General features: G+C 38.0%; 1 protein-coding gene across 1 annotated transcript in view; it reads left to right on the top strand.

Annotated features, from left to right (window-relative positions):
- Nucleotides 1–5558: 5558 nt before the first annotated feature.
- Nucleotides 5559–12043, top strand: part of CLNK (cytokine dependent hematopoietic cell linker) — a 35404-nt gene continuing 28919 nt past the window's right edge. The window contains exons 1-2 of the mRNA XM_040594111.1: nucleotides 5559–8671; nucleotides 11081–11243. Coding sequence (XP_040450045.1) covers nucleotides 8465–8671; nucleotides 11081–11243 — 370 coding nt within the window. The 5' untranslated portion in view covers nucleotides 5559–8464. The remainder of the gene's footprint in view (nucleotides 8672–11080; nucleotides 11244–12043) is intronic.

The raw sequence follows: 12043 nt of genomic DNA, 5'->3' as shown, positions 1-12043 counted from the left end.
GGTTTTTGGACAATGATGTTATCTGTTGTTAGATTTAAACTATTTTAAAATTATTTCTGCTCTACCGACTTGAGTTTTGCTTAATCAGGGCCACAGCAGATGTGGCTAAGCCTCCCCCCAACCCAAACCCTGCTATTTATAATGGTATCTACAGACAGACGTTACCAGAAAACAAAATGAACAGTACAATGCGCTTGCAAACCACCTGTAAGAGAATGACCTTGTGATTACAAAGGCCCCTGGAATCCAGTCACACTGCCATATGCACTGCACATACCTTTAGTCACCATTTCAGGAAACAAGCTGGTTTCTGAAAGACAGCATCCCTTAATAATCACCTTGGTAACCATTTATTCAAAAAATAGCTTTAAGCCATGGATTGGGATAATCAGGATGATAAAAAGTAGGATCCTTTCATTGTATTAAGTAGCCCATAAAATATGATACTGACCTCTTTCAAGAGCAGTAATGATATAAAGGTGGATTTTTCTCTCCACAGGCCTGAAAGGTGTCTGGACTTTCAAACTAGTGAGTGACTGACCCCTTTCAGATGTCTACAGTCAGCACAGAGTTGCATGCTCCCAGTTTTCTTCCTTTCCTTCTAGCAAAACTTTTTTTTTACCTTCAGTTGCTGTTCTACCCCCTGTTTGTTAGTTGTATCCACCTGTTTTCTCTCGTTTATGCATCCTTTGGACTGGGACCAAATTTACAATTGTGAATCATGAATGAGGAGGTCTTCTATGGTAGGAGCTCTCAAACGTATCTGCAAAACCAAATAACTACACAAATAATGACAAAAATAAGTAACTACAAAACCAGATAACTGCAATAATGTTTAACTAATAAGGAATTGCTTCTGAATATTTTGAGCCAAATGATGCCACTTAGAGTTTCTCATGAAGAGTAATGTGACACATGAGTATGGCAGGGCCTTTGGAATGTAGTAATTGATTAAACAAAATGTCAGGCAATATTTAACTGGTTCATGTAAAGTATTGCAGTCAGAGGAGAGCTATTTAATATAATAGCTATTTATGTCCTTATTGTTGTTTCACTCTTGAAACAGAAGAAAAGAGAGAGAATAAAGATCAGATGAAATTACTTTTCTGTCTTTTAACCATCTGTACTTCAGCTATTGACTTAGCCACCTTTTATTCCTGGCAAGTAAAATTTACCCTAGCAATAATCCCCTTAAATGCTGTGAAGTAAACAAACTTTCAAATGGAGTGTCTTACAATTTACCTAATAATTTCATAACTTTTGGAAATTTCAAGACTTTTGAAACAGAAACTTTCAGACATCCAATTCATCATAAATTAATAATAATTTATTGCAACAGAACCCATCAAGATTAATTCAGTTGACATTAATGTAAATGTCATCCATATTTCTGTAGGTGCTCCATTACAATTTGTCTGCAGTTAAATATCAGTAAATCATCACTTAAAATGAATCCTACCCTTGATTTTTCTCCCCAGTATATCTTCTGGCCGTACATAATGTAACTTGAATCTTAAGCTGAATGGGTACCACTGCTCTGTCTGTGCCACTAAACTGCACTATCACAGACACAATTTAGGGTCTTGTATCTGGTTGGTCTGGAATAAATATCATAAATGGAAAAAGTTACAGAGCATAGCAAGATAAATGAAATTCCACATTCCCCTTAATTTAAAAGAGGTGAAAGTGTCTTAAATTGCATAGAAAAAAACCCACCTTTTTGCAGAAGAGCAATGTTGCTGTAGCATTGACCAGAGAATGAAGAAAATCCTGTGAAGGAAAAAAGCTTTGGCCCTATAATTAGACACAGGGATTTAAAAAACGGCATAGCTGTATTTTAAAGCAAAAATTATGAAAAAGGCTTTGTGTAATCTTTTTGGGCAAGGGGGAGATTTTATTAACATAGATCACCCAAAAGGTGCCAACTGTCCTCAGAGTCTGAACCCACGGTAAGTTTCAGACAAATCTTGTACTTCTGAGTGTTTTATGCCACTAGTTACAAGTAACACGTGTGTAGTTCTGAAGGACGCATGGAGACAGCCAGCAAAAGAGGTGTGCAATCTCAGTGCTGCATCTCACACAGACCAGAACCAGACTAAAGAAACTGAACTAGTTCCCTGCTACAGGCAAGGAAGAACTTGCAGAAGGTCACTTTTCAGGTGCATGTTGGGAAATTTGTCACCAGAAGGGTCAGGAAGGAATGCAGTAAATTCAGACACACAAAAAATGCGTTCACTGTATGTATAATATTCATATGCAATAAACTTTTGTATTTGTAATACATACTGCCTTAGGGGGAGTTGGGGAAATAGTTTTGAGAAGAATGAAATTGTTCTTTTAAAGGACAAAAAGATTATACATGAATGATAAAGACCATAGAGACTGTAGAGGAATGGAGGCAGGTTAATTAACATGGATCATACACAGCTGTGGGCTGGCTTCAGGGGCGGTGGGTTGGCTGACGTGGATAAGGTGCAGCTGTGGCTGGTTCTGTTAAGAGGTTGGGCAGCCAAGGAAGAAATAGAGAGAAGAGAGAGCAAGTGTGCTCTGGATGAGGAGAGACTAGGAGAAGGCAGCAGAGGGACTGGCATGAAGAGTATGTTGGTATGCTATGGTAAAAGATGTTGTTGCAGCTTGATAGTTTTGAGAGTGCTGTGACAAGAGATGACAGAAATCAGTTACCTGTTTGTATCCTGGTGCTCCAGAGAGATAATTCAGCAGTATATATTTAACCATTTAACCAAAATTCTCTATAGTTATAGTAACTACCTTCTCATTCTCCTAAAATTTGCATCTTTGCATTTGTGCCCTTTATTTCCAATATTTCCACACTGACAGAAAAATCAATTATCGCTGTGGACATTCAAATATTTATTAGTGATCTTTTGTTGTTGTTTTTTTTTTTAATAAGATTTGGGGCTGTGTTTGTAAAGAAAAACTAAAACTTGATTTGGCAACATGATTGTAGGATCTATGAATTTAAAGGAATTTGGGCAGGACTAGGTTGATTAAGAGAACGTGACCATCCTTAAAATTTGTAGGAATTATTTGGTGAGATAATCCTAACTCTTGCTGCAAACACTGAAGTCTCTAGTGGTCAAAGGGTAAAAATTAAAATCATCTCAGTGTTTGTTTCCAGGATTTACAGATCAGTACTATTTTCCATGAGTAAAATAAGGAGATCTGTTTCTAAGTGGGGCTCGAGCAACCAGAGGTAGAGAGGCCAAGAGAACTTATCTCTATAGCTTTGATAGCTACATACATCACTGGTGTTTAGCAAGTATTTTACTAGCAACAGAGACCTTGGTTAGGTGTCTTTGGGTTTTAATTCCTATTGAGCTGTATAAAAATTTAATAAGTACCATACTCTAAAGAAACCAAAACACTGGATGCAGGGATTCAGTTTCCAGCTTTACATTTTCTCAGCAAGAAGCCATCGTTCTTTCTTCCAAACAGTTGAAACAAGAAAATCAGCAAAATATTCAGAGAATGGAAATATTTGAGGTAGAGAAGGAAATAATTTACATATATGCGTTTCCCAGATCTGAAAACTTTTTTCTTTTTCAATTCTGCTCACATTCACATTTCTTCCCCACTTACTAACTGTAAACTTTGTTCAATTCTGTCAGAGCTAACAGGAAAATGATAGTACATCACCCAGCAGATCCAAACAGCAGGAAGACAACTTTGCCAAAAAATAAGTAAGTAAATAAATTACTTTTTAAAGCACTGACGAGTAACATCAATAGAAGTTTTATTATTGATGTGTCCATGCTCTAAACAGCAGACAGCGAAAGACCAGATGACTAGCCTGCTCAGTAAATAGGAAACCACTCAGCTTCACTCTTTGTTCAAAAGCTGCTGCTAACCTGAATTAATTTGTAATTCTAATAGTGGGACAGTTGAAACTCAAAGATTTGTGTTGGCATTTCAAACTCTGGGCTATTCCAAGAGTGGATGCTTAGATACTAAACAAAATAAGTGTGCATTTATGCAGTCCTACTGCGATCCCTGGCCACATCTTCATTGCAAAATATTTCTTGTTGTGGTTTTTGAATACTAAGTGCTACTACTGCAACGATCCATAAATGTTGCTGGACAGGATGATACAGATCTAAGGTCCAGTGGATAAAGAGGGTGATGGTATCCAGGATGCCCATCATCCAGGACACCAGAGTACAGTCAAGATCCATTTATTATCTGTTTCTTCCACACAATATATCTCATGTATTCCACATGGGAGAGTAATAGCAGGATGGAAGAACATCACATCAGGACTACGGGAAATTGTTATACTTATTCTGCTGTCTGGCAGAATGGGATGGGAGCCATGTGCAGCGGCACAGCTGCATGCTAAAAGACAGGTTTAGCTCCTATTTCCCTAAGCAAATTCATCCCTTTGAACAATATACTGAATATGCTAAAGCATCAATAAGGCCGTTACAGTATTTATGTTTCAAATGAATGTTTGCAAAGTAGAGCTCTCTGTAACTACACCAAACTTGGAGGTGTAAGTGAACAAAAATGTAGGGTTTGACCCAAGACTGTTGAATTTCCAAATCTGCCAAACTGTTTTTCAAATTTAATTATTATTCTTGCAGCTTTCGCTCTTTCTGTTAAGCTACACTTTTTGAAAAGTTTCATAGAACAGTAGCAATTTCTAATATTAAACTAAGTGGATTGGGTTTTTTTCTTTTTTTATGTCTTTAGATCTTGTCCGAACATATGTGCAGCAATGAATCTGGATATACAACCAAAAGGTAAAATTCTTTCAGTACTGAAAAAGGAAGTACTATAGCATGTCTTTTTACCATACTTATTACTCAGTGATAGTTTGTAACATGCAAAGTGTGACAGATCAGAACACTGTAAGATCATAAAAGTTAAAATGAATTGTAAGAAAAAAGGAAAAGAAATTGATATCCAGTAAGTGGAAAATGTAAGCCCACTATTGAAGAAAGCAAAAAGGTGTTTACTTACAGACTTCCCAAAAAAATGTTGGCTTCATGATGTTATACACTGCAAAAAGCCATCAATAAAAGTCATCTTCTTGTTGGGGACTGAAAACATTATGTTGGCTGATGACTTCCAGAAAGCAACTGAGGCAAGCTTCCTTTTACCTTTGCTACCAGTCATGAAGGACTCTCCTCTTTTTGCTGTTTGCTGTTCCAAAACAATGGGACAACGACACAGGATTTCTAAATCTGATTCCATGACAGATTATGGTCAGTAGTAAGCATGTGTTTCAATCACATTGACTTCAAAAGTAAAACACTTCTACTTAGACAGTGGAAAATGATACCATATTTCACAACTGTAGCTGAGCTAAGAGTCATTTAACGCAAAGCATACAAAATTATCTAACTAAATAGGGACACAACTAGACAAATTTATTTGGGATACCATATGTTTATTATGTTATGTGAAATTTGCTTAAATGCATGCAATATCCATATAATATAGAAGATTTAGATTTAGGGCTAGAAAAAGCCGTTCTGGAAAAATAACACCCAGCAGTCTATCATCTGATTACAAATCTTTTATTCTCTGTGGATAGCTGGCCATATCACAAAAGCTCACCATAACTGGCATTTATTCACATGCCTTTTTCACAGTCTCTGAAGCAAAGCCTGCCTAGCATTTTGCTTTGTCCTGGAATTAAAACAATGCAATTAAGACAAGTAGAAGCTTACTGAACCCCTCTAGAGGCCAGGCAAAGATGCCCATCTCCTTAACAGGGCAAGGTTTTACACTGTACATTTGGACCAGACAGAGAAAGTGATTCTGAAACCTCCCATGCAGGCTCTTCCTTGAAGCTTTTCCAGCCTTATTTTCTTCTGCTGAAGTGATTAGGAGACACTCTGTCAGGATCACAAGGTTTATTAAAATACAACCCACAAGACTATTGCTTTTTGTCACTGGCTGAACCACCACAAACAGTGACTAAAAAACCACTGTGTGTTCACAGACTCACAGAAGTCAATGAGAACAGATTTAACTTCTGCTTTCTCATTTAAAGAAGGGCTATGTTTCTGACATTGGGTTTTCACATACAAATTGCTAACCTGTCATGCTTTTGAACAGACTTTTTTTTTAGGTCACTATGAAAAGCAGGCAAGGTTGCTGCAAAATGCACACCATTTTATTCTCTTGCAAATTAAAGAGAAATTAATTTCTTCCCTTTTCTCCTTTGACATCAGACATTCTCTGTCAAGTGGCAGAAACACACCCACGCATATGCCATAGAAATATAACACTTGACTATTGTTATAATTTATATACTCCATTTATTAATTTCATAAAGGATGTAGCAAAGCAACAAAAAATTTCAGACTGAATAAAACATGATCGGTCCCTATAGCTTGAGGAGACTCTGACTCCTGCCAGCTCTAAGTCTTTAGCCTGCAGGGAAAAAATATTGATGCCAGAAGGTCCAGCTGATTGCAACTACCTGGCACAAAGATCCTGTCCTCTTCCATCCCTGTACAACAGCCAGTGTACCAGAAACCAGGAAATTTGAAGATGTCCCTGCTCATTGCAGGGGCATTGGACTAGATGACCTTTAAAGGTCCCTTCCAACCCAAACTGTTCTATGATTCTGTAATAAACTGGATGTTTCAGGGTGATATATATAGTAAACAGCAGAAATAACCTCCCCCCAAGTGCTGAGCCTCTTCAATAGCCTTCCACCACCCAGATGGCATGCAGCACATCTCATTCTGAAGGCCTGATATGTACCACGGAACTGACAAGTGAAATATTCATCTTCGCTACCAAAATGTCATCCTTAAATAACAGGAGGAGTGGTTTCTAGCTGGTTCACACTCCTCAGCTATCACAAAGCAAATATTTGGGCATTCACCTTATGTAAAAGGAATGCCTGCAGGAGAGCAGCACCCGTGTGTCTCCCTTCATCCCACTGTGCAAAGGAGGTGTTAGAAGAAAAGGAGGGGGAGGGCTGCAGTTCCTCCGAATTCTGGTGAATCCTGTGTAACAGAATATGTTCTAAACCAACCTGGACATCAAACTATAAATGAATGTTGGATAGCAATAAATCACCCCAAAGGCTTGTGTCAAATGGTCCCCTTTTAGCATTAAGCCATGAAATGCCTGGCTAATAGCTTAGGTGTTTACCACTGTTATTCATTTCTTATTGTTGAGGGTAGAACAACCATTTATTTATTAACAGAAGTTGCAATTTAAGACACTGGCTGCCTTGTATCATTATTATATTGGTACCACCTAGTTATCCTCACCTGTATCAGTCTTCCTTGGTAATGTCATTGATTTAACTGGGCTCACTTCTGATTTGCACTGGCCTAACTGAACAGAATATCAGACAACTATTTTGCATGAATAATTCTCCCTCCTCACCCCTGACAAATGACCCTCTGAGCAGACATAAAAGTACTATGTATATTGAATAAATGAACACTCAATGCCATCTGCTGGGGTATACAAAACTCTGCAATATCAGGCTCATGCAGTATTCAGACCTTAAAAGAACAATGGTGACAACTATAAAGAGGCTGTTTAGGTAAAGACTGAGGTTTTTTCAAAACACAGCTGGAAGGCAGGGCTCTGGGATGCTACCCATCCTTCACACACTTCAACACGGGGTACAACACCTCAGCAAGATGTGGGTCTAGTTTTAAGTCTCTCTCCTTGGCATAAAACAGTTTCAGCCCACAGTTCTTCCTTCCTCCTAAGCATTAGAGCATGCTGCAATTGTATATTATAGGTTAAACTTAATAGAAGCACCTTCATGCTCTGCTTTTGAAATCAGGTTATTATGTAGCCACAGATGCAAGCTCTGTGAGGCTGCAGGCAGCCTAAGCAAGGATTGCTTCAGCAGTCCTTCCACCACTCCTTCAGCAAGGACACATACTGGACAAGGACATACCACGGTGGTTTTACATTAAGCAGTCACTGCATTAAATGTGTAAATCAGATTAAGGGCAGAACTTCTCAAGTGAACTCACTCTCCTATTCCCCAGCTCTTTGGCCCTGTAGCTCATGCTGTCCGGGCTATACCATGAGCCAACTTCCATAGCCAAGCAGCTACTACCTAGAGTAGTTTACAGCCCAATAGCTGGAGCGTTCTCGGTTTGGGAGAGAAGAATTTGGAGCTTCTTAAGCCGAAACCAGGATACCAATTGCCTGGGTAAGTGCTGTGCTACTACTACATAACATAAATCAGCACAACTCATTTTCCAGTTCAGTCGTGAAAGCAGGAGGTCAGATTTTCTTCTGTCACTAAAAGAACAAGATGTTTCTATTCAGAAGAGAGGTTTCCAGACCAGGATCCCAAAGCTCTCCAGGGTGAGCCCTTACAGTTCTGCACCAAGCAGCAAAACTCAGAAGAGAGAGAGGAGTTCAAGCACATCCCTCTCTGGGTATTTTCTGTGGGAGGGCTTAGACTTGCTAGTGGTTGTGAATCCCATTTCCACACAGCTACTTCCTCATGCATTGCACAGGTCAACAAATTCATGGGTGGATTTGCTTCATCTCCGTTGTTTTAGTATCTGTAAAATACTGTGTAGTTGGCAGATTTTTATTCCTTTATATAAGATATTATTGCATCATTTTCTACAGAATGACACCTGCTGACATTTTTTCTCCATTTCATACAGAAAACAGAAGAATTGTTCTCACTAATACCTACCGTTTTGTAAGTATCACACTGTTCCTCTTAAAATTTTACTTTTCTTTCACTTCCTGAGATCTGTTAATATCATCTTGGCTATAACACTGGTAACAGAAAATGCAATCCTCACTGGTTTTTAATGCAAAATAAAGCATGAGAATTCTGAATTATATATGAGAACTTTTAATTTATTTTAGTGGGAGGTTAGAGAAGTGACTCGCTCGCTAATCAATTCTCCATTTATGGTCTGAATCTAAAATACACCTTTATCACAAGATTATGTGAAAATAACAGAAGTCAAGCTGAACAAGTATGTGAGTCATAAACTTCAAGGTTTCACATGTAATGATGAAAAAAAAAGATGAAAAGCTAACAGTACACATTTCAATGTCTTCCCATTTGTACCTGAAAGCTGGGTTTAAGTTTCAGCTCAGGTGTGTAAGAAAAGACTGCAAATACCTTACAAGCCAGAGAAAGATGAAAAGAAAGCACAGGTTTATTGCCTAATAAGCAAGTGGAACAAGTAAAGAAGGACTAAAGAAGGTTGATGCAATCAATACTTTGGCTGCTTCAGGTTTCATAGAAAGGTTAATTACAATCAGATGCTATATGGGATTAATACCAAGTAGAAGGCAGTAATAGTGCAGAGCGGAACAGGGAAAGAACAGCCAGGAGAATATTTACTTATGATAAAGCACTTAAGGAAGTATTTGAAGTAATTTCTGAGACATTAATTGATTATCTTTGTGGACTTTCCAAGGAGTCCTGAGTTCCTACAGCAATGGAAAAGAACAGTGGTAATCTAAATTTCTTACAAGAAAGCAAGCAAATCCTTAACCAAAGGGTTCATATTACATAGCCAGAGACACCGTTAAACAAAGTCAGTCTGAAAGCATCTTTTGGAAATAATAAGTCTGATTATGTAAAAAATTGCTAATGTGAACATGAACGTCTCATCAAGTCCTCAACCCAAAGCAATTTCCTTCTCAGAAGAAATACAACCGTAGCAGGGAGAAATAAAACATTATATGTGACATGCCTTGATTTTTGTTAGGTCTTTGACATTTCACAGAAGACGGTCTCACACGTAGAAATCTGGAAACCTGGTCTAGATGAAAACGTGTGAAGTGTTTGCACAAGTGATTGAAAAAATACCCACCCTCAGACAGCAATCTGCTACTGAACTGGAGAGCATTAGGAGGCAGAAGAGCCTTCAAACCCATGTATTATGTAGGGGTCTGTCTACGGTGTGGTGGGATTTTTTATGTACTTTTATAAAAAGGCAAACCTCACCCTGAAATGTATTGTCAAGAACACCTGAAGGTCTGCTTGATGTTGTAATACAGACATGTACAACCTGGAGAGAGTTCACAGGAAAGTAACAGTGGGGATACAAGATTCAAAGTCTTCTAAGTTGGTTGACAATTCAGGAAAGCTTTAAAGAATTGTACCTGTTTAGTGAGAAGGTTAAAATGAAATATAATTATAGGCATTAAGCATAATAAAGGTTGAAAAAGTGGGTCATAATTTTTTTTAGTGTCCTTGGAGGGTAAAACAAATTGATTTAATTTGTAGCACTCAAAAAGCACAAACTGAAAGGACAGTTAACTAGTGGAAGATGACATCTCTGGAAGCTATTGATTCACCATTACTTGTGAGTTCAAGAAGAGATTAAAACAAACATCAGGGAAGATGCAAGTGCGTGGATGCATCTGTACTGTCTCTGGTAGCAAAATACAACTTACAAAGACACTGGGTACCCCCAGTTGAGTTCACTCGGCACTAATCTCAGCTCTGCACTATTTGTACAAGTCTCCTCCTGAAGGAAGCCAGCAGTTAGGTTCTAGCATGTGGGGCAGAGCAAGACTCCAGAAAATAATCTTGAACAAGCCTAGCACAAGTGCACAGAGACATCCAGAGACATCCTGAGTCACTCTCAGCACCACATTTCTGTGGATTCCACTATTCAATACATACTTGTTATTGTGTTCACTTGGACTGCACATTTGCTAGCACAAATTCCCAAAAACAGTGCATGTTCTTATTTTAAAGCATAACATTTGTGATGAGCTAGTTAATATGTTCTTGCAAGTAACATATGCAAACAGTCAGTACAATACAAACACCACATGGAAAATACTATAATGCAAGGCACAATTTCAAATGTCTGCAATGATCATAAAAGTAAACACTCATCATATTTTCAAGAGTGGTGACAGGCCAAATTCAGAGATAACTAAACTGGCTCTCAAATGGCTATTTTATGAATCTAAATAAAAAATTTAATCCCCAAAACTTCTGTTCAACTACTTTCCAACCCTTCAATTTCCATCAGAAAATTTCCTATGCACCAAATGTCTGGTTCTGGTAATCAAGTATTAATCTTGAACTTAAATTTATTTGTATTATTTGTGTATCTTCTCTTCTATCCAGAACAAAGATCTGACAATGAAGGGCAAGAGTGACTTACAATCTTCCTCCAAGGTAACTGAGGAGGAAGAAGGTGACTATGAGACTGTGAGTTCTTCCACTTTGGAGGCCATGAATGCTTTGAGAATCCTTCCAGCCAAACCTCAACAAGAATCCGAATATGCAGGTAACTCTTACTGTCTGCAGAAAGAAAGTGAGCAAACCTAGAGGTAAACAGGAACCGTACAGACAGGGTTTTCAGTCTGGATATTTTTTAAAATGAAAAGGTTTGACTGAAAAATAAAATAGTAGGCAGGAACAAGAGAAGAGCTTTGTCTGCACCTTCATATTCAACAGTTACCCTTATTTCCATTAGATTACTTTATTATTAATAATTACATGCTGCTTTTGTAATTTCAACATTACCTTCATGGGAGAAATTCTATGACCCTATCACCTGGAATGTGCAAAAAACTGACTGCTCAAATCCACAACAGTTTCAGAAAAGCCTAGTGCTATTTAAGGCTAGAAATCTTTAAGATGGAAAACTTACTAAAGAACACATGAAACATTCCTCCAGATGATAACTGCAGATCAAGAAAGGTAGTACTGTTTTTAAAGGCATTCTCTGCCAGTTTCAATAGCTGTAAAAAGCTTTGAGCTTATTTCTCAGGCATTCTTAACCTTGCAAGATAGCTGCATTAATCACGTTTTGGTTTACTAAAGCCATTCTAAGTCACATTTAATGCCCAAACATACATAGCCAATTAATATCCCATTTACAGAAGTGAAATATCATTCTAGCTATCCATCGCCCTAAGCCATTATAAACACTCTATGGAGGTTTTAAATCATTTAAAAACTGGGGGGAAATCCTAAACAAGGAAGAAAGGAAACCAGAAACCAAAAATGTCAGAAAATACAGGATCAATACAGGTATGAAAGCTTGCTCCAGTTCACAGAGGCGGCACAGATTTTTCTACTGAT

Source organism: Falco naumanni, chromosome 1 (assembly GCF_017639655.2).
Source record: "Falco naumanni isolate bFalNau1 chromosome 1, bFalNau1.pat, whole genome shotgun sequence".
Classification (NCBI taxonomy): domain Eukaryota; kingdom Metazoa; phylum Chordata; class Aves; order Falconiformes; family Falconidae; genus Falco; species Falco naumanni.
The sequence above is the reverse complement of the archived record's forward strand: the minus strand, read 5'-3'. Positions and strand labels throughout refer to the sequence as shown.